Source organism: Vanacampus margaritifer, chromosome 2, assembly GCF_051991255.1.
Source record: "Vanacampus margaritifer isolate UIUO_Vmar chromosome 2, RoL_Vmar_1.0, whole genome shotgun sequence".
NCBI lineage: Eukaryota > Metazoa > Chordata > Actinopteri > Syngnathiformes > Syngnathidae > Vanacampus > Vanacampus margaritifer.
The window spans coordinates 29,545,724-29,569,603 of record NC_135433.1 but is presented as its reverse complement, the minus strand read 5'-3'; the positions used below and the strand labels follow the sequence as shown (position 1 = coordinate 29,569,603).

Here is a 23,880-nt window from a genome sequence, read left to right as displayed (position 1 = left end):
AGCACAAACACTTGGGGCTCAACTCTTTCCTTGTATCACAAATAATAGGGGCTTTTCCACCGCCGGAACTTTTCAATTTACCTTGGTAAAGTTCAGTTTACGCATTTTTCCAACAACAACAATTTTAACTCATTTACTGCCATTGACGGCTATAGACGTCAACAAATTATTTTAACTAGTTCTATTAGTTACATTTTTTTCCCCCACTTTTGTTAACAAAAGTATGAAAACCTAGATTTTTTTTAAAAAAATTGTACATTTAGAACAGATACAAAATTTGCGATTAATCGTGACTTAACTAGTGAAGTCATGTGATTAATTACAATAAAAAAATTCAGTTCCATGACGCCCCTAATTTTTAATAATCTTTTTTTTTTTTGTATCGCGTCAGGCAATTAACATTTTTAATTGTAATTAATTGCATGACTTCAATAGTAAAAACATGTTAAATTAATATAAATAGTTAAAATTAATTTTTGTTGTCTATAACCATCAATGGCAGTGAATGAGTTAAATTCCCCAGGGGGCATTCGAGTACAGCAGCAGGGTCTTGCTGAGCCAGGCTGGGACTTTGAGGGGGCGGGCTGCACTTATGGAGGACCAAAACTGCCAAAATTAAAACTAAATGACTAAATAAATAAATAAACAACTAAAAGTGAAAATAAAAACGGATATAAAATGTACAATTCATGAATTAAATTAAAATTATTTCTGCAGCATGAAATAAATAAATGAAATAAATAAATGTGAGAGCATTTTATTTATTGATTGATATTTAAGTCTATTTATATATTTATTTTTGTATTTATTTCGACTATTAAAAATTTTTGAATCTCATTTTTTATTTTTACTTCATTATTTTTTGGGGATTACATTTGTGAATTATATTTTTTGTATCCGTTTTTTATTTTCACTTTTAGTCATTTGTTTATTTATTTGGTCATTTATTTATTTTGAATTTTAGCAGTTTTGATCCTCCACATGCACTGACCAAGGGTGGGTTTGGGGGTGTTGTTTTTACATCGGCTGGGATCATCAAACTCATTTAAATTAATTACCGAGAACTCTAAGACGCTGTGGAAACACAAATGATAAATTCCCTGCATAACTTTTACAACCAAGAACTCCCTTTACCCAGAACTCAAACATCCTGAGCTTGTTGTTGGAAAAGCAGCTAAAGAAGTATTTTCCTATCAGTCATACCCGTATTAAGCTCTGAATAAGAGGCCCCTCAAGGGATGAATGACAATAAGAACCTTATTTTGATCTACTGGTGGCATTTAGTTGTTTTTTGTGCTCACAATACAGCTTTTAACAAGATTTAAACATTGTGTGTCTTACTTCCAACAAGGCACATATCTGGGATTAAAACCAAGATGTATGTATTAGCAAAAGCTCTTTGAATGATTGCTGGCCTGAGAGTCAGACTTTCTGCTTGGTTAACTAAGCCGGCCAGAAAGATTCTTTTTTTTCATGAAAACATAATGAATTGCCACAAATCATTGTATCCTTATTACAATCATTGTACTTTTCCTCCTTCCAACTGGGTTCTGGTGTCTGTTTTGCGGCTTCCCCTTTTGTCTGCTTAGAAATAATTGTCCTGTTGGTTCCTAATTGTGTGCCCTGCCTTTGATAGTAGGAGGCTGCACACAGTTTTGTGCATGTATTGCATATCATCGCTGCTATGTGACAAACACTTATGTCCATTTTATTTCAATATTTATATTTTTACGTTATTGTGATTCCTGCCTTCAGTTTTATCGCTAAACATAAAAATGTAAAAAAAAGAAGACAAAAATTGACAATTTTGGGGATATCTACATTCAGTTTCATCCTCAAAACATAAAAAGGTAAAAAAAAAAAACTTTTTTTTAAAAGATATAAATTGAACATTTTTGGGATGCCTGCATTCAGTTTTATCCCCAAAACATAAAAATGCACAAAAAACGAAAAGAAACACACAAAAATGAACATAAGTGTTTTTCACATAGCAGCGACGATATATTGTATATATAATTTTTTCTTTTTATTAATTCATTGAAAATTCCAAGTCCGCTCCAAGTGTAAGCCAATGGTTGTCTATACTGTGACTGACTTGCACCCAATGACAAGCATAATGAAAACAAGCAATATATAAAATGGATGTGTGAGTGGAGAAACAAATGAAACCAATAAAGTGACAATTTTGCACCATTTGCAATTTTACAGTACTTAAAGTGAATCAAGCAGTCCACTTTTTTGCATCTGGATTATTTAGATCATTATACATGGTAATAATTCTTGAGATAATAGTGAAGCAAAATGTTGGTAGTGTAGTAGATTTTGATTAATATGGTACATGACAATCAATATAGGATACAGTTGAAGACAACCTATTGAAAAAATAAACATAAGTTTAAGGATTCAATGAATTGCATTGGCATAAAAACACTTTTCATTTCCACTTGGTATGGCATGAAATATGATAAAAAAGATTGGTTTCCCTGACCAGGAACCAAACCAAAGCCACGGTGGTCAGAGGACCAAATCCTAACCACTAGGCCACTCTTTTGGGCTGTTGGGTATTTATCTTGTTGGCAGCAATTGATGGTTCACTCATGCTTTTTAAAGTATTTTTCGCAGTCTTTGCCAGATCTTTAAAATAAAAATATTAATCAAAGTGTGATCTAGGGCTGCACAATTAATCAACTTTTAATTGCGATCACCATTTTGGCTGCCACTGCAATATTTACAGTTAAAATGCAGGCTCCGCATATCTAATCAAGCACTTTCCCAGCCAATCGGCATCCAACCACCAGGGGGCAAACACATGGTTAAGGCTTCATTAAGCTGCACCTTGAAAGTCAAATCTCCTAACTTTTATGTCGCCTTTCCTTAACCTTAATTGGATACAATTTTCAACTGTGCAATACCAAAACCAAGTCAGACATTAACAATAATAATAATATTATTTCTATTTTAAATTTGATCAATAAGTTGAAGACAATCGACTTCCCGTTCCTTCTGCCCCACCCCCGAACACACATATGGCAAACCACTGTACAAGCAGTAAACTTAGACGATGCAACGCGAAGCTGACCTTGCACAGGCTGCAGTTTGTGCGTCTGTATGATGATGCACAATTGCAGCACCAACTGAGGAGCGCTCTCGAGAAAGGTGGCCAGCAGATGCAGCATGCTCACATCTGCAAATTCGTAGATCATCCTCCAGTGGTAACGCCACCGGTCTGTCTCAGCACTCTGACGACTCCGAATGCCCAGATAAATGGTATGGAGGTACCTGTAAGAACAACCATAATTAATTGAGAATAATAGTATACACGCCCTGGAAATAGTCCTTCAAATGCTGATTTTTTTTCTTTTGTATTTATGACTTGCTGGTTGTTAACTACTCTGTTGGGCTTGAAAACATAATATAACTGGATAAGTCGGCTACAAAATCAGGTCAAACATCTCACGGACTATTAGCTTCCTATACTGGTAGAAAGTCGATATCGCGGTCAAGCTTTGGGTATGGGAACTCATGATATTTTTTTGCTTAATTCCTCTTGTGATGTTGGCTCTCGCCTCGTAGACACAAAACCTTACATCACTGTCCGGAAAAAATACGTGATTGTCACCAACATTTGTGAGTACACGTGTAGAAGTGCTAATTGTACACTGTAAAAAAAAAAGGCTTAAATAACAGAATTTCGATGTTTTATTTGACAGATTTTTCCTCTATTTTTAAAGCATCATTTTATTGTAAAAAATAGACTGAATGCAAAATAACATGAAATCACTGTAACTGTGAAAACACACAATATTTATGTTCTTTTACCCCCCCCCCCCAAAAAAAATCATAATTACATAAATATTTGTCTGTTATTTAAGGGAATTAACTGTCAAATGCAACTTTAAAAAATGAGAAAAATATTAAAATTACTGAGAAATTAAATAGTATTTTTTTTTAAATTTTTTAAAAATTGAAAATAACTACAATTACTGTAATGTCCTAGATGGTAACATTCATTGACATTGTATTACCATTTATTTTGAAATGAGATCTAATGAGGAGACATAGGGAAAGGGGAAAGCTTGAGAGAGTGTGAATAGTATGCAAAGCAAAGAATTGGACTTGACCGAGGGATGCTGCCTCTGCTTTGCAGCCAGCACTAAGTATACATTTCATGTGATCTAAAATTGCTAAAATAAAAAATAAATTAAAAAAAACAGTGGTGGTGTGGATCGGTGGTTGTTTAGTATCCCTAAGGTTGTGGGTTTGATCCCCTTGGTGAACATGTTGAAGTATACTTGAGCATGATACTGAACTCCTGAAAGTGAACTGAAAGATGTTATATAAATGAATTATCATAACAATAAACTGTCGCAATTTTAAACCCAATATCTAATTTTTCGACAGTTTTTTGACATGTTTTGATAGATAAATCACATTATTTTTGGTGTCAGATTACATCAAACACAAATTATTACAAACTCTTTCCATTAAACAACTAATAAGAGCCCATTTCTGTACTTTTACTGGTAATACAATGTTTACCTATTATATTTCTAGGTAATTTAATTGTTCTAAAATGTGAAATTGTTTCTAACTAAACATTAAAAGCAAACTGAAAATAAGGCAAAATCTTGTTGGAATTACAACTACAAACTGTAGTTTAATTATGGGGGGGGGGGGGGGTACAGATGTATTTTATGAGAAGTAAGTAAGAATAAGTTTCTGTTATTTCACTGTTTTTTTAACATGTTTTTTTACAGTATAGTCTGAAAATATTAGAACCAAACTCATTATCAATATCAATTTGCATGATATTAACATCAGAAGCGATATTATACATATGTAAATGAATGTGGCAACGCTTCAGACGTTAATATAAGCCAAAACATTGTGATTTTAATATTTTCAGACTATTACTATAAATATTGGTGAAAATCCATCATGGTTTTATATGCCACAACAATGGACCGTTTGCACACATTTCACTTCCGCAGTGAATATCTTTTTTTTCCTCTCTCGAAAGAAAAATATGAAACCTGAGATGGGTAGAAGTGCCATGTAAATTATGGTAATACTTGACAAGGCCATAGGGCATTTTTTAGAACAATAGACAAGTCCAAAATGGACAGTGCCGATTTAAGCCACGCAACACGTCGTCACAGCAATGACTGGATTTGACAAAAATGTCCAGGCTATGTCATCATTTTGATACTTAATGGGCTTAAACCTTTTTTCAGGGAATCAGGTACCATTGATAATTGTAAAAGTACAATTTCGTTCATACACACTGCTTGATAGAATGAAGGGAAAATAATTTAAAGTCATCTTTCAAGTTAGTTTCATGTTGTCTATTTTAGAGATTTGTGGCCTGCATTCTCCGTCTCGTCCTCTGCTTCTTTCTCATACACATACACATATCCTTCCATTCATGCTCTCTTATCGCCAATATATTCAGTCATTTAGCACTCAGCTAATGGGCCATGAAATGAAGTTCCATTGTCAATAAATATTTGGAAAATGTAATCTGCCGAGAGGGTATCAAAGCTGCAGCATGTTCGCTGCTCCCAGTCGTCTCATTGTGTGTTTGTGTCTGCAGACTGAGCTGACTTGCCGACCTGCCACTCCAGCAACATTCACAGCGTAACCGAAGGTGTCCCAGTTCTGACTGCTTGTCACATCCAGTGAAAAGGAAAGTGACGTCTCATTTTCATTTCAGCCTCGCACTAGGCCAACAGCATCAGGACAGCCACTGTTACCATAGCAACACCTCTTTATTCATATAGCATTGACTCCCTCAAGTAGCAGCTGTCATTTATTCAGCATTACAGTACTGCAATTTGAACATGAATCCCAAATCAATAAATTTTGTATTTGGGTCATTTCATCATGTCTGAGCATGAAGCCGGTCTGTAAGCAAGCACAAGATGAACCATCGAAAGGAACATTTGATGCATTTCTAAAATGCTTTCCATGACTTAACATCATAAAAATGCGGTCGGATATCATTTTTTTAATAAATTGATGCCTTCTCTATCTCCCTTCTTTCTTATTCTTGTCACTGTCCACTCTAGAATAGAAAAGGTGCAAAAGTAGGTCAGAGAGGTCCTCGGGTGGCCTGAGGTTTTAATATGCAGGCCAAAAAAACAAGCCAGTCTGCACAGAAAGTTGCATAATGGCTCAGTAATTGCTAGATGCTTTGTAAATGGATTACAAACTATAAACTACACACGTGGGGTCATAGGTCACAAATATAAAGTGGTCTTTTCTTGATTGTATACACTGACTTTATCTTTTATTGAACATGTGCTTGCTTACCAATCATTTTCTTCTGCTAATCTGTGGTCGTGTTGCAGAGAAGCACAGAATAACCTTAACCCAGCCATTTCATCCAACTTCTCTTGTGTCCAGAATAAGCTTTCTCCAGCCACCCCATCCAACATTTCCTGTGTCCAGAATAAGCTTCCCCAGCCACCTCATCCATCTTTTCCTGTGCCCAGAATAACATTTCCCCAGCCATTATATCCAACACTACCTGTGCCCAGAATAAGCTTTCACCAGCCACTTCATCCTGACTTTTTCTGTGCCCAGAATAACCTTTCCCCAGCCACCTTATCCAATTTCTCCTGTGTCCAGAATAAGCTTTCCCCAGCCACCTCCAACTTTTCCTGTGCCCAGAATAAGCTTTCCCCAGCCACCTCATCCAACTTTTCTGGTGCCCAGACTGACCGTTCCCCAGCCACTTCATCCAACTCTACCTGTGCCCAGAATAAGCTTTCCCCGGCCACTTCATCCTGACTTTTTCTGTACCCAGAATAACCTTTCCCCAGCTACTTCATCAAACTTCTCCTGTGTCCAGAATAACCTTAACTCTGCAACCTCATCCAACTTTTCCTGTGCCCAGAATAAACTTCCCCCAGCCACCTCATCCATCTTTTCCTATGCCCAGAATAACCTTTCCCCAGCCACTTCATCCAACTCTACCTGTGCCCAGAATATGCTTTCCCCAGCCACTTCATCCCAACCTTTTCTGTGCCCAGAATAACCTTTCCCCGGCTACTTCATCCAATTTCTCCAGTGTCCAGAATAACCTTCCCCCAGCCACCTCATCCAACTGTTCCTGTGCCCAGAATAAACTTCCCTAGCCACTTCATCCAAATCTCCCTGTGGGATCTCAAAGAGGCCTCTCCAGCATGCCCTGGGACTTCCCCACAACCTCCTCCTGAATGGGACGTGCTAAAAACACCTCACCATCATCATCAAAGCATCAAGGAGACATGCTAACCAGATACCCAAGCCACCTCATTGAGCTCCTCCTCCTGATGCGTAGGAGCAGTTCCATTGTTGTATTTTCAATACATCATTCCTGCTAGTACAGCAACATCTAAAGGGAGAAATATAACACATGGAAACAAACAATGACACGGAGTAACAAGTTAATAGAATGAAAGCTATGTATGTAACTACGGTTCTATGAGTCCCAAACGACCGCCAGGTGGCGGTGCTGAAACAGTACGGAAAATCCCCCACGTACACTCGTCACTCGAGAAAGAATTTATAAAGGATATGTCCATTATTCCGGCTGACGTGACCCTCATGATTAAAGGAGGAGTGTAGCCGGAAACTCTCAGAACCTTCTCGCCCGAACCAACACGAGGGTCCGGAGTGACAAGTAAGGCTGGCGGTCGTTCGGGACTCATAGAACCATAGTTACATACGTAACTTTCGTTCTATTTCGTCCCTCCCGACCGCCAGGTGGCTGTGCTGAAACAGCATGGAACGCCGATTACCAGCGATGTCACGAAGACCCGGGAAAGTGTACCTCAAAGAGGGGCCTCCGCCGGACATTGAACCACATCCAGTGGATGAGGAGAGGTGACATCCAAACTGTAGAATGTGGAGAACGTGCAAGGAGACGACCAGGAAGCAGCCGCACAAACTCCTTTCAGAACTGCCCATGACGTAGACACACTCCTGGTGGAGTGACTGCGCAACCCAGGAGGAGGGGGACGACCAGAGACCCGGTACGACTGCTGAATCACCTCCCCGATACAACGTGAGAGGCGTTGCTTGGAAACAGCAGCCCCTTTATTCGGGCCGTCTTAAGCCACAAAAAGCTGGGTGGATGCACGGAAACATGCCGAAGCATCCAAATAAGAGCGTAGCGCCCTCACAGGACAACAAAACCCGAGGCGTCAACCCCATCCGTCAAAGGTGGAGCAAAACGAGCCAGACAAATAGGGTGGTTGGCTTGAGAGTCAGACAAAACTTTTGGCACAAACTCAGCATTTGGCCACAACGTGACCTATGCCCCGTCAGGGTGCCAACGAAACCATTCGGGGGCTAACAGAGGCGTGGAGCGCCCCCACCTGCTTAGCGGATGCTATCGCAAGGAGAAACGCTGTCTTGTGAGACAGTCAGCGAATTTCCCCTTCGGCCAACGGTTCGAAAGGGGACTTACTCAATGCGTCGAGTACCAGATGAAGGTCCCAGGAGGGGATTCGAGGCAGGTTCCTAGAACGAAGGCGAAGGGTACCCCTGTGGAAGGAGGCCACTAGGTTATGGCAATCCACAGACTTGCCATCCACTGCAATATGGCGGGCCAAAATGGCCACCACGTAGACCTTGATCGTAGAAGGGGAACGCCCCTTTTCGTAAACAGATTGGAGGAATTCCAGCACAGTGCGAATAGGGCACGTCATGGGATCCCTCCCGCAATTTGCACACCACTCCGTGAACAGCTTCCACCTGTTAGCATACAGCGAAGGAGTGGAAGGAGCTCTGGCATTAAGGATCGTATGCTGAAGAGAAGACGCGCACTCAGTCAGCAATGGGTCTCGACCCCTCAGCGGCCAGACACACAGATGGAGTCGGCGGGGATCGGGATGCCAAATCTGACCCCGCTGTTGGGACAGCAGATCCAACCGACTGAGCAGGATCCACGGTTGGGAGGAGCAAAGACCGTGTAGGAGAGGGAACCAAGTCTGGGCTGGCCAAAGAGGAGCCACCAGCAATAATGGGTGACCCTCTAGAAGGACCCTCTGAAGGGTCAGATGAACGAGGGGGAGAGGTGGGAAGGCATACAGAAGGCCCCTCGGCCAGGGTTGTGCCAGAGCATCCTGCCCAAGTGGGCTGCTCCGTTCCCACAGTGAGTGGACTCCTCTGAGGCAAAAAGATTTATCGTTGCCTTTCCGAAGCAATTCTAAATGGCGTTTACCACCTCCGGGTGGAGACGCCAATCCCCTGAGGTGAACGATGGCGGGAGAGGGAGTCCGACGAATGATTGACAATGCCTAGGAGAAACATGGCCCTCAGGCTGGCAAGACGAGGGGCGGCCCATCTGGGAAGCCTTCGTGAGGCTCGTAACAACTGGGTGCATCTCGTCCAGCCCTGATGATTGATGTGATACACAGTGGACGTGTTGTCCGAACGTACCAGAACATGGCGCTCTGCCACGAAGGGTAGAAAATGGATGAGGGCCAGATGCACCGCCCGCAGCTCCAGCACAATGATGCGCTGCAACCTGTCCCCTGCAGACCCCCAGCTTTTAGCCGCCCTGTGTTGCCAAACAGCACCCCAGCCACTCAGGCTGGCATTGGCGGTGACAACTTCATCACGTTTGGGTTTCACCCCCAACGGGACTCCCGCTGATTGAACAGACCGGCAACCCCAAGGTGCGAGAGCATGCATGAACCGACTTGGGGACTTGTCGGAGACGCCTCCGACGGTCCAGTAGCGGGTTGAGCCGGAAGCGGAGCAGCCACCGTTGCAATGGACGTAGTGATAGCAGGCCCAGCGGCACAAGTGCCGTCAGGGATGTTAACTTGCCCAGCAGATACAGAAAAAGGACATAAGGTAGCAACCCATTGGCACGGAAGAGAGAGACAAGGCGTAGTACATCGTCGACCTTCTGTGGGGATGGTCGAGCAGTCATGGAGGCGGTGTCCGATGACACCCCGATGAACAGAGTCCACTGAGCGGGAACAAGAGAGGACTTCTCCAAGTTGAGTCCAAGTCGTGATACAGGCTGAAGAAGCGTCTCGGATTGCATGGCCCCTGGACGGTGCGCATATCAGCCAGTCGTCCAAGTAGGGGAGCACCTTCACGCCCCTCGATTTCAGGGGAGCAAGTGCTGCCTTCACTACACGTGTGAACACTAGCAGAGAGTGACAGTCCAAATGGGAGTACTCTGAACTGCCAGTGGCGACCCTTGTAGTCAAAGCGGAGAAATTTCCTGTGCTGATGAGCAATAGGGACTTGGAAGTAAGCGTTCTTCAAATCGATTGCCGTGAACCATTCCCCTCGGGCGATCGTCCTCAACACGGCTGACGTAGTCAGCATGCGGAAGGGCAACGCCTTGAGGTAACGGTTGAGACCTCTCAGATCCAAGATAGGGCGTAATCCGCCCGTCTTTTTTGGTATGAGGAAGTAGGGGGAGTAGAATCCCCTTGGATGAGCCAAGAAATCCACTGCTTTGATAGAGGACTTGGCGAGGAGAGTCGCTAGTTTTTGATCTAGAGCCAGCGCCATTTCCGGGTCGCTGATGAGAGTCTCTCTGACCCGGCTGGAGAGAGGGGGCTGGCGTTGGAACTGAATCCTGTAACCATGAGACAAGGTTGTCAGCACCCATGGGTCCGAAGCGAGGGCAGCCCAGTAATGGAGCTGGCGACAGGAAAAGTAACCGACTGCCAGCCCATCGGGCTCAATCCCTGGCCCTCCTAGATTTAGGGGTCCGGGAGGGATGGGACGTGGTGTGTGAAGCTCGGGGCTCACCCCGCCCTCGGCCAGAGGGACGAACGTCACGGAAGTCGGTGACATGTCCCTGCGAGGGACGACAAGGCCCGTATCCCCCCGTAGGAGCGAAAGGACTGCACATTACGGGACAGAGGGGCGGCCGGGAGAGCAGCTCCGCTAGAGTTTGACAGAGCATAGTGGCCTGGCAAGGCGAGCGAATTTACGACTTGCGTCATCAGCACGCAACTGTGCGCTCCAGCCGGCCCGTCGCTGCAGAATCAAACACATGACCCGGTACCACGGGGAGGTGACGGGAGGGCTCACACAAGGGAGACTGAGCCAACCAGACCTGACAGCGCGCCTGGATGAGTAAAGACCTACTACGGCCATGCTCCCTCGAAAGGAGGGATACATTTCTCAGTACCATGTTACAGAACGATGTAGCCTCATCCACTACATTGTCTCTCAAAGCTGCGGAGAGAGCCAGTAGGAGATGCGCCTGTGCGTTGGCCAAAAGTGCTACCACTGTTGTCGCGTTGTAAGTTTTAATGACGAGTTACACTAGAGTTGTACCAGCGGGAATGAAGGTCTGACAAAAAAAGACGAGATTCTGGGATCCAAAAAGACTCGGTTGAGTAGGCCATCAGAGAGAGGCCACACTCAGTCTGGTAAGAAAAAACAGACATGTCCAACTTTAAACGTTGCAAAGCGCTAAGCATAACAGAACGCACCAAATCTGCTCCAGCTGAAAAACGGTCAGAGAAGACGGGGCAGTGGACACAGAGTCCATTCCCGAATATGGCCCAAAATCCCGTATGGAGACGTCATCCTCAGAGACGTCGTCCGCTTGGGAGGGCAATTGGCATGTCCACCTCTGCATCGGGCAACGCCACTGATGAGGCCTGAGAAGCATTAGGATTTTGATTACCCAACTGAGTCTGTATTGCCGTCACACACGCCTGCAAGTGGCTCAACTGTAAGGCCATCTGAGAGTCAGCCCGACTCTTCTTAATCCGATAATCATGGGCAGCAGGAGAAGCAGACCTGCGTTTTGCTTGCCCCCCACGAGGGGGTGCGTTGACCGCGACTGGGCAGTCGCTGCGTCCTGTTGAGGTGCAACAAGAGTAGCGTTAGCCGGAGTGTGGACCGTCGCAGCAGCAGTCGCTACTACATTACAGTCAAGACAGCAGTCAGTGCGTCCCTCTTTGGGCCAGAAGGAGCTGCCACAGTACTTACATCGAGCGTCGTCGTCCATAGAAGCAGCCAATCAACGCACAATGAGAGTGTGCAAGTCAACAGGTGCTATCTTTGTGTGGGAGAGGCGGCGGAAAACCGGCCTCTTCACCAACGGAACAAATGACTCCACAAGTGCTCACGGCAACACGTAAGTGAACGTTTGTGTTGTCATAAAGTAGTAGACGTCATGAAGCCATCAACCAACATCAAGGCGGCTGGCGACCCACAGACGGAGCAGGACGTCAACAGTCACTGACTCCCACCATAAGTACTCACGAACTTGAGGCCTCACTCAGCGATGAGGAGCGGAACCATGCAAAGATGGAAGGGGAGCTCCAACGTTTATACATATAATTAAAAAATGAAAAATACACTGAGCTGTCGCAGCCAAGGGGGGCGGGAAACCCCGCTGCCCCGATCAACACGATCACAGGCCACCAGTGACGGATACGGAGACAAAGAACAACGGTAACCACCGCCGCGAGTGACAGAGCGAGAAGGTTCAAAGAGACACGTTTCCGGCCACGCTCCTCCTTTATACTGTCAGCCGGAACAACGGACATATCTTTTTGGAATTCTTTCTCAAGTGACGCGTTTGCGTGGGAGATTATCCGTACTGTTTCAGCATCGCCACCTAGCGGTCGGGAGGGACGAAATAGAACAAAAATCAAATCATAAAAATTATATAAATATTTTTACCCAGGTAACTTGAAAGTATAACCATTTTCGGGTGAAAAACAATAATGATCCGTGTTTGTGACCTAATAAATAGGCTGCAAATACTAGCCATTAGCAAGATGATTGCACAATGATCTCTCCAGCAAAGCTGAAGTGAAATATGATTTTGAGCTGTGATTCATTTAACTGACTGAAAACACGAGAGACCTGAATTGGAAGCAGAAGAAAAAACAAATCATTTTCTTTCACAAATATGGTTCAAATCCATCAGTTAGTCACAAAAACAGTCTGTTGTCATCCCCAGGAGGGGCCGATCGTCGACTGATCACTCTTTCTCCAACTGTCAGACTCACATTAAAAATATATTTGAAGCACTTCACTCTAACTTACTAAATCAAAGAGATTTATTGGAGTATGAGATTTGACATAGATATTACGTAAACATGTATTTTCCAACTAATTGATGTGAGAGTTATATTTCACAGTGACACATCTCTGTCGTGCCATCATTAGCATCATTGCTCTGCATCATTTGCAAACTTGTTTTTGATCAATATTAACACACAACGGGACACTTCATATTGCTTAATGACTCTAACATATTGCACTTGGTCAATAAAGATGATTCTGCATCTTAATATATTTGAAGTCTATTTGAGTCTAATTCGTGAATCAAACCTGCTCCTTACATGGTGGCATGAGCGCGAATCGAGCTGGCACTGCTCTTATCAATGACAGTTTATTGAACAGTTGAATCATTTAGGATTCATTCAAATGAATAAATGCACCTCCTCCACCACTACTCTGCTTAGAGGCAACCCCGACCGAGCATTATGTGGTTAGGCCCTCCTTTTTCTTTATTAGCTGCCCCTTGGTAACATCACTCATCATCAAGGTCTCAGTGGCCAACGCTGTGATTAAGGGGTGACCAGTCAGACGCTAGGTCAGCTGTGGTGAGCTTGAGCTTGCCCGTGCGTGCCTCTGCAAAGTAATAATAATAATAATAATAATAATAAGTTAAATTTGTAATGCACTTTTCATCAACATGATCAGTGCAGCTGATTTCATCAGCTCATTTTGGCTCTTGAAACATCGGTCATCGGTTTGCTGATTTTTTTATTTATTTACTTTTTTGTACTCCAACCTTTTACAGCAGTTGTACACACGTGACACTGGTCTCACGATTTACTACACAGAAATCTATACCATATTTTTTTATGTATAACGACTGAATATTAGGGGTCTAATTGCATGGCTTTAATAGTTAACTCACAATTGATCACAGATTTTATATCTGTTCTAAATGTACAATAATATTTTTTTCTAAGTTGTTAACATAAAAGTGAAAAAATATGTTAAACTAATAGAAATATGGCTGCTTCTTTTAGTCATTGATACAGTAATTTAATAATAATGTATACAATTTTGTTAAAATATATTAAAAAGTACTGTACTGTAAATAGTGTGATATTGATTTGTGTTGTGGTCATTTTTCTGCCACTAGATGGCATAATTAATTGCATTTGTAAGACCTTGGTGACAGCTCAGTGCATTTTTCTGCACATTTTAAAAATAGTAAAATACAACTTGATCGCAGTCTCCACAAAAATATGCATTATTATGAAATTTATTACTGCTAAGTCTTGACGTGGACATGTTTGCTGCGTTGTGACTGGAATCCCCCCAGTACAGGCTTTCCAAGTAAGGAGCGGCCATTAATCGCACATTTAAAAAAAAAAATTGTGGCGGTAAAGGAACTTTAAATTAACTCAAAATTAATCCACTAATTTTGACTCCCCTACTGAATATATAATGAAATGTGCATTTTTATTTTATTTTATGTATTTTTTTTTTTTACAACCGGTGCTTAGGTTAGCAAGGAATTTACCTGGATGTCACTGTTCTACACACAACCTAAAGTGACAGTTTGTTAAAATAAAATAAAATAAAAAAGAATAAAAACATAGTGTAACATAAATCAAACATAAATGTTAATATGACACATTCATCTATTTGGTAGCAGTCAGAATTAAATAAAAATGTGTGTATAATTGACGGCCATTGAAATCCATTAGGAGAGGGAAATTTATTTTATTCATTAGATTTTAGAATGAGAATTAATCGGCCAATTAATCGGTAATCAGTATGTTTTGTTGCCAAAAATCTGCAAAAAATACAAAAATCCTTATCGGTTGGGCCCTAGTGTATACGTTGTGGTTGTATCTTTTATGATCAAAGTTTTGTGTTTCTAAAAGGACTACAAACAGTAACAAGTTGTTATCGTAAAAGAGCACATTCTCATTATAAGATCCACGTCTCAAATGGCACGTCATATGGTCAACAGTCATTAAAGAATAGCAATGTATAATTTCAGCTTTACCTAACTGAAGAGCCAGGCGTATTCTAAAGACATCTAATTATCCCCTCCATCCATCATTTTTTTTATTTTATTCAGTGCTATACAATATTTCATCTGACTAATGAGGATGATTTAGAAAGTCATGACAAACAGCGAGTACCTAATTTCATTAAATTTTGAAAAAGAGAAAATGTTGAATATGTTACGTAAGCCGCCCTGTAGTGTCTCGTGGTCAGAGGGACCTCTGCAAGATGGATATGAATAATGCAAGACGTGCATACACCTTTCACACGCACACACGGTGAAATATTTAGTGCAGTCGGGGTTTCCTGATGGAGATGCTTAACCGTGACTGCGTTGAACAGCTGCTGTTGAACTGCAGTCACGCCCCTCTTCTTAAATCACCATGACAACTCAAACTTAGCGTTGCAACAAAGCGGGCTCGCTCAACAAACCCATTAGTACCCGGAGCACTCATGTGTTCATTGATGCATTATGCATATATCAAATACATACTACATCATTAACTACAGCCCATAAAGATATTGCAATAGATGCTCCTAAATTCTTTGTGGCAGCACACTCACGGCGGTTAAACGCAGCAGCAAAATGTAAATTTGGAAGGCGTGCGCCAAGAATATGAATGCGTAATAAATTGTGTGCAAACACAATAGTATGCGAGGATGAAATATTATTCTGCTTACACAAAATTGTCCATGAGAGATGGTGAACGCTTGGCAAATTGTACCTGGATAACATCAGCAAAAAAAAAAAAAAAAAGGCGTTCCACACCCTGAACTGGTCGCCAGTCAGTCACAATATAGAGACAGACAAGCTTGTATTCACACCGTCAGCCATGTGGCCTGCTTCCAGGTCAGTCGAGTGTACGGTCGGCTCCAATTACAAGACAACAGACGTTCAATTATTTAACAGGACAGACACTCGGAGTAAGACGGCCTGTCATCAATAATAAGTGACCACAATAGAAACTTGGCTCCAGTGAGACCATTACAAAAAAATAAATAAAATCCCTTGTTTAATTTGACGCATCCAACACAGTAGCCGCGTCTCCACTGCAGGAGCCTTCCCAACCGGGCCACATTTACAGGAACTTACTGGGACGAGCGGAGGTCCTACTCGAGGGGAGGTACTCCGCCGGCCCGATCGAGCATTCGTGCTGATTGGCTAAAAATGATTTCGTATAAAAAAAATGATCTCACCTTAATGTGCGACGATGATGCATTCTCGGCTGAAGTCTCTTCCACAAAAACAATTCTCTTAATAATCCTTTGCCAATTTTCGTTCCACTCTACTGTTCGCCTTTTCAAAGTATTCAGACGCCGTCTCCTCTCACTCAAACCATCCATCCAAGCCAACTAAATAGAAAAAAACAAACAAAAAAAAAGTTGTTCTCTTTCCTCGTTCTAATTGTTGCGGCGCCGTGCTTGAGTGACGTCACAGAAACCGTGGCAAGGCGAGTACGTGTCGATCGAAACTCGTGGCGTCACGAAACGGGTCGTACTCCGCACTGCGGCTATTTATAGTGCATGTGCAAGATACCAATAGTCAATTAGATGTATTTAATATTATTAACTCTTTGACTGCCAGACGTTTTCAGAAACGGGATGTCGCCAGTGCCAGCCGATTTAAGCATTTTGACTGATCTTTCAAGGTCCACAGAAAATGTTGTGTTTGGACTATGGAAACACACATACTACCAAATGAAAGATTGAACTCTCATCTTTCATCAGAAAAAAAGTTTGTTTCTACCTTATTCCGTTTTTCAGTAATCAACAATAGAAAATGGTTAGTTTCACCGAAATGCTCTGTTTTGAAACAAAAAGCGGAGAAAAAGAGCTTTTTGTGAAACGATGTTATTTCATGCACTCTAGTGAATTCTACACTTCTTTTTGTCCATGAATGATGCCACAAACACTAAACAGTGCTTTACTTCTGTAAAACACTACCACCAACAATGAAAAAGTGTTTTTAGATTGCAAAATACGTTTATTTCCATTCAACAGTGTAACAATTTGACAAAACAATTTTGCAAACTATTTACAAATGTGTGCAACTGTGGTACTACTTACAATTATGTGGATGTTTCAAATACAGTTTTTCTTTTTGTAACACTCCCCTGCGTGCAAGGAGACGGAGCAGGATTTGCACAACAGATTAGTTTCACTGCGATTGCCCCTTTCGCGTGCAGACGTTACACTTTCTTGACGGCCTTTTTTCCCGGGGAATAGCAAGAAGAAGACTGTACCCATTCCTCCGATGAATATGCATTGGACTCGGGGCACTCTTCGTCGTCCGATTGAACGTCTGCCTGTGCAGAAGTGCTCGGTTGTGCTCCGCGTTTTCCGGTGTTAGCATCGCTAGCCGGTGAGGCTTTATGACGTGGTCATAGCCGCCGCGCCAACGCTTCCAACTTCGGCGTCAACCTCGGAGCCGCCATCATCATCATCGTCGTCATCACTGTGCTCTTTAGCATTGGTCGATGAGCTCCTTGCAACCGGTCGCCATTGTTCGCTTCCTCAGCCATCTAGCTCCACCTCACGTCTTCTACTGCCGCGTCAACGCTTCCAACCTCGGAGTCACCATCATCATCATCGATGATGATCATCGTCGTCATCAATGTGCTCTTTAGCACTGGTCGATGCTTTTCGTCTTTGAAAAAAATGCTCGAGCGTGAGCTGCTTGCAACCGGTCGCCATTTTCGCTTCCCATCCCCAGCCATTGTCTCCTCTAGCTCCGCCTCACGTCTTCTACTGACGCCTACCCAATCTTGTCAAAAGAGAGTCATCGCTGCCATCTAGGGGCCAAAAATAGTCATTAGGCTAACTAGATCTGCTTGAAACTTTCACCACAGCTGGCCAAGGCTTTCCTCCACTAGTTCCCCCCCCCCCCCCCCCAAAAAAAGAAAAAAACGTCCTTGGCGGCCCTCCGTAGGTTTTTACTAAACATCATTTAACGTCCTTGGCAGTAAAAGAGTTAAGGGCAGTCATTTTTTCATGAGTCACCCCAAGCAGTGTTTGTGACCTGGGAAATCAGGATCTACATTTATGATTGTAATAATTCTTGTAATTAGGAATGGGCAAATACCGATACCAGGTATCAGGAATTGGGTACTCGTAAGTAGTGATGGGCATGACAGTTCTTTTAAGTGAACTAAATCTTTAGAATCAGTTCATTAAAAAGAACCGTTCAAAAGATTTGTTCATCGAATCGTTCGTCTACGCAACAGGATCGTTATCAGGCTTATGCAGAGCTTGCTGATGAGCTGATCATATATCAGCTGTGTTGGATAAGGGCAACATGCAAAACCTCCAGGACTCCGGCTGACCTCTGCATTAACCTATATAGCAGGATTCACTACTTCCGGTCCTCGAGTCTTGTAGGTTTTAGATGTCTCCGCCCACTAGCACACTTGATTCATATAATCAGCTCACCAGCATGCTTGATAACAATCCCGATCTTTAGTATCAGGTGTGTTGGTAGGCAGAAACACGAGACACTTTTCTGCCCCACTCTTTTCTGCTATCTGACTTTTTTTTTTTTTTTTTTTTTTTTTTTACTTTTGAGAGTCCGGACAATCCGTGTACTGTTGAATTAGTTTGGCTGTGTGTCAGCCAACAGCCTGGCTAGGGTGGGGGGAGGGGAGGCCGTCACGGGCGAGGGAGCGAGAGAGAGCGTGGCGCTTGCTTCAAAAATGTGTACGATCCATTCTGCACAAAATAGCGACCATAATTCAGGCCGACCAAGCAGGAAAATGCAGACCACTCTAAGTTAGTCACTCTATCTGGCTAAATCTCTACCAAAAGCACTTTAATTGCTGTTTTTGAAACAAACTTGTGGCCCGAAATAAACGGCACCCCGCCCTAACGGCCAACCGGGAAAAATCCCGCTGGTCCCGCCTTCCCAGTCCGGGCCTGGCTAGAGTACTTTTACACTTAGCAGTAGCAAATTAAGTCATATTCACATATTCAAATTTGGCCGTTTTGATTGAACAACTCACCTCAAAGAATTATACACCTTTGAACATATGAACATACGTTAATAATTAAGAAACATGTATTGAAGTGTGAAAATGTACTTTTTTTGCACTTATGTTGCAAAAACATAATGGCTGAAAGATTTTATTGTATTTTTTACAGCACAGTTTATGGACTAATGTTATGTTGTAATCAAATGTTACGAGTGAAACCGTGGAGTAGAATTAGTCAACCAGTGGTTGTACCTCATTAACAGAAGCTTCAGCAAGTCTATTTCTTCTAGGCATGAACACTGCGACCACATATTACAGGCGATATCCAAGAAGAAGCACGAGCTTGAGCATTGTCTTTAAAAATGATGATGGTAAAAACTACACTGTTGTAGCAAATCCATGTTTTCATGATCCAGAATACAAGTGTATTTTTTTTCCTTTCAGATTTTTGTGTGCAAAATACAAATGTCAAGTGGTTTCTTCAATCATTATTCATAAGATATTCACCAATTTGATTATCACCTTAATCATAAGAAAATGGTAAATGGATTACCAATATGATGCCTTGTATTTCTTACATCCAATGTACAGTATATTAAAGTATAGCTATTAGGGGTGTGCCCAAAAAAAATCGATTCTCATTTAGTACGATTCAGAATCTATTTTAAATGTCCCAGAATCGATTTTATTTAAATTATTTCACACTGTCTTCCCTTTGTTAGCGTGTGCCTTTATTGGGAGCACTCTTCATGTTGTACATGATTTGGCCACTTAGGGGCAGTGTGGTTCCACGGAGTCTGATACTCTGTTAAGTTGTAGCCACATTAGAGAGTAGAAGGAAAAAGTCACAATCAAGTTATTCCAATTTTTTTTGCAGCGTGGAGACGTTCTTTTGAGTGATAAAAGTGCCGCGAGTAGAGCACTAATTAACATTAGCGAGTCAGACTGGAGTAGATATTACGATTCTTTGAACGTCTGTAAATTGAAGCAAAAATCATTGTTAATCAAATCATTTTGAATCAAAATCGTTCTCAATCGAAAATCGATTCTGAATCGAATCGTGCACCCAAAAATCAGAATCGAATCGAATCGAATCGAATCGTGAGACATTCAAAGATTCCCACCCCTAATAGCTATAGACTGCCAGCTATGTTTGGCAGAGATCTTTTTACTTGGCTCTAACGATCCAACATTTGATCCACAGGTCCTAATATACAGTATATATACATTACAACAAAAAATGCAAATAATTTGGCAGTAAGCAAACATAGGAAATGATATTACAGTGAATATATTACAATTATAAATAATTCAAATTGTAATTATTACACAAAATTGGCCAAAACTTTTTAAAGTTAAAAAACAAAACTGTAGTCTACTACAATAATTGTATATAGTTCTAAATGTAGAAATGGTCCCAAGTTGTTGAAGATACACTTATCTGCTTGCTAGCTACTGAGGTGCCCTTGCGCAAGGCACTGTCCCCACCCTGAAGCACAAGCGGTGCAGCACTCTTGCAGCTCTGCTTCACTTTGAATCTATCCTCGCATGCCTATGTGTGTGATCCGGTTCTCTGTATGGCGTGCAACACGGAAATATACGGTGCACAGTATCTAACCCCTGGCCGTTATTTGACCATTTTTGGGCTTTTTGTTGGTTCTGGCCAAGCCATTTCAAAATAAAATAACGCCCAGGGGAGAAAGTGAACTTCCATCCATTTTCTACAGTACATCACAGACAACTTTGGGTGAGAGGTGGGTGCACCGTGGACTGCTCGCCAGCCAATGGCAGCACACGTATCGACAAACAACCATCACCTGGAGGGAACCAACACAAGGAGGGACAACATGCAAACTAGAACATAAAAAATTTAAGAGTTTAGGGATGAACCCATGACCTCTGGACCATACCGCCCCTTAATCTAATACAGTTCAATAAGAACATTTAAAAAAAAAAAAAACGTTTGAATAAAAATAAAACGCAAGCTTTCCCTCTCTCACATTCACACCAGTGGACAGGTTCGAGTATTCAATAAACCCAATAGGTATGCTGGAGTACTTGGAGAAAACATGCAAGTATCGGGAGAAAATGCAGACATAAAATCCATATAGGAGAGCCTGATTTCAGTCAATTCTAAACAATAGATGATTTGCATATGCCCCACTCAATTCCCTTTTCAAACTTGACTGATATAAGTATTTGAATTATTGACAGTTGTTGGCAATCAAATGTTAAATATTTGAAAGCAATATTTTCAACTCTCTAATGCAAAATTGTCTTTGCATGACATGTTTCAACTAAAGTTTCATGATTTGTATCATGCTTTCTGAAGATATTATTTACATTTTTGGATGTATAGGATGTTTATCCTTTTGCTCAATATGCAGTTTCCATGAAAACTAACGCAGTGTCTTCAAAGTTCCCTTTTTTCACTTTTACCGTATACGCCACTGTTTTTTACTGTTAATGCCCTATTGAGAGCCATGACATTTTCTTGCAATACACCAGAGGGATCTGTGATCTGAAGTACAAGGACACGGCAGCCATTTTGCATTCACACAACAGTAGATAGCAAAATAAAATGGTATTTCTGGGATATGTATAAATTTGCAAATGTGTCGGATTTTTCGCATGGCTTTACAACAGGTAATGCTAAATTGTGCAACTTACACATTTTTAAAGCTGTTTATCTTTACCATTATACAAGAAATGTATGGGGTAGATGCCACCGACTTCCGACTTCCGGGTTTTACCCATCAGCGCCGTTTCCGGCCACTGCTGGCCACGTTCCAACACTCGCACCCCCACCCCTGCGCCCCACAACCGCGCGCTCCCGCTCATCGTCGGGAGGGCGTCTCGGCTATCTGAAATGCTTCGGACACTGAGACAGACACTACATACTCGCAGCCTCGCACCCGTCGACGGGAACGCGCAACCGAGGGGCACAAAGGCGGAAGCGCAAGTATTGGGACGCGGCCCACATGTCGCAAACCGGAAGTCCCGCCTCCTCTGTGGCATATAGTCCATTCCTGTTGGCCACTACACTCTTAAAACTGCTGGGTCGAAAACGACCAAATCTGGGTAAAAAATGGGGCCAAACGAGTAACTAAGGTCAATTTGACCCAAACGTCTGAGTTGTCAAAAAAAGGTTGTTTTGTACAATACAACCCATTTTTTAGTACTAAACTACCCCAAACATTTGCTTGTTTTGTGGATCAAATTGGTCATAGGTGGGTCAAATTGACCCAAATGAGCGTGTCTGTCCAATTTTTCACCCAGCTGTTTTTAATCACTATGGATTGCCTTTACGAAGAATGCCAAAATTTAAGATCATGAATAACTTTTTAAAACTCTGAGCGTGGCTGATTCACCATGGGAGACAATAACACATAAACCAAGCCTGTATTTAAAAAAAAAAATGCTGTCATTGATTTTTTTTGTTTTGTTTGTATGTGCATTTATGGAAATAAAGGGTTGAGTGTTCTGCTACTGAATAAATGTGGGCGGGTCTAACAACTGGCACCCATTTAAATGTCATGAACCACCTAAAGGTGACAAGTAAGTTTTCAGTTCACTATATTGCTTGTCTTGAAGTGTGTGTGATTATTAACTCCTGTGTCTGAGCCCAAAGTGTAATATAGCACCGTTTTTTACGTTGAAGTGAAGGGGTGAAAGAAAGCATCCCATAATGTAACGTTTGCTCTGTAGTGGGGCGGAGGGGCAAAGATGGCAGCGGAATGCCAAGCTATGGTAAGGTTGTAGGACATTCCCAAAATGACCAGGCTGCGTCGCGGTCATTTGTTCATTCAGCATAATTCATTGTACATCCACACAGCCATCCTACCTCCATATCTGGCCCATCTGAAATATGTGGATGAGGGACTGAGAGAACCACATACACAAGGAGTACGAGGTCGAGCGTTTCCGAGTCCGGCTGCCCATGGCGGTGCTGTTGGTGCTTTTGGTCGTAGTGTTCTTACTGGCGGTCGACGCCTGCCTCTGCGGCGTGGTCGGGGGATGCTGAGCGCTCACATCGCCGTGTGAAGCCGAGCCACTCAGCAGCTTATTACCGTCCATGTGCGAGCAATCGGCGGCGGATTCCGCCGCGTCCTCCGTGCTGAAGTCGTGAACGAACCATCGGAAGCTAAAGAGCTGCACCGAGAACGAACCCAGCACGACGAAGAAGAGCGTCAGGCCGAACCACCAGTAGTCTCGGTGGAGGTAATAGTCGACTGACAGCCAAACGTCAGTGCCCACGTCGGCCACATACACGGCCACTGCGGCGACTATCCACAGGCAGTCCCACAGCGTGTATTTCTGCTGCTCCCTGCCCAAGCGGAGACACGCCGAGTTGGAGCCCCGACCCCCACCGCAACATCGCGACTCCCCGTTAGCGAAGTCACCGTCCCCGGCTCCCGCCGAGTCAGCCTGGCCGCCCGGGTGGAGCCCTTGCACCGAGCCGGAGTAATCTGAGTTCTGCAGCGGCGTGAAGGCCACGTCGCTCTTCTTCATCTTCAGGACCCCGTCCGATTTAGCGGCCATTATTACCAGTTTATAATAACACTAGTCTATTATTTCTCCCAGCCTCTCCTCCACCCCTGCCTCCTCTCACCGTCGACACCCTTCTGCGCGTCTCCTCCTCTTCTGTCCTCCTCCGCCTCCTCCTATCTGGGCAGGAGCAGCTCCGCTACAGTGCCGGCAGGTCATAATCCACAATTCCAACAACAAAAAAAGGAAGTCCGGACTGTTTACATCTTTCTCTTCATAAGATATCACATCTTAAACGGGCTTCTTCCGTCGTGTGCCTGGAAGTTGTGCTTCTGCGCGTTGTTACAATAAGCAGATGAGGTGGTGATGGATGGAGAGTATGAGGAGGCGGAAGGCTGCAGCC

At 42.8% G+C, this 23,880-nt stretch overlaps 1 protein-coding gene across 2 annotated transcripts in view; it reads right to left on the bottom strand.

Moving 5' to 3' along the window:
• Positions 1-23,870, bottom strand: part of xkr4 (XK related 4) — a 35,556-nt gene extending 11,686 nt beyond the window's left edge. For both annotated transcript variants that reach the window (XR_013291058.1, XM_077556479.1), the window contains exons 1-2: positions 22,834-23,870; positions 3,080-3,279 (exon numbers count right to left, since the gene is read on the bottom strand). Coding sequence is in view for 1 of the 2 variants with exons in the window: in XM_077556479.1 (XP_077412605.1) it covers positions 3,080-3,279; positions 22,834-23,531 (898 nt within the window). In the remaining variant the exon portion in view is untranslated. The remainder of the gene's footprint in view (positions 1-3,079; positions 3,280-22,833) is intronic.
• Positions 23,871-23,880: the final 10 nt, after the last annotated feature.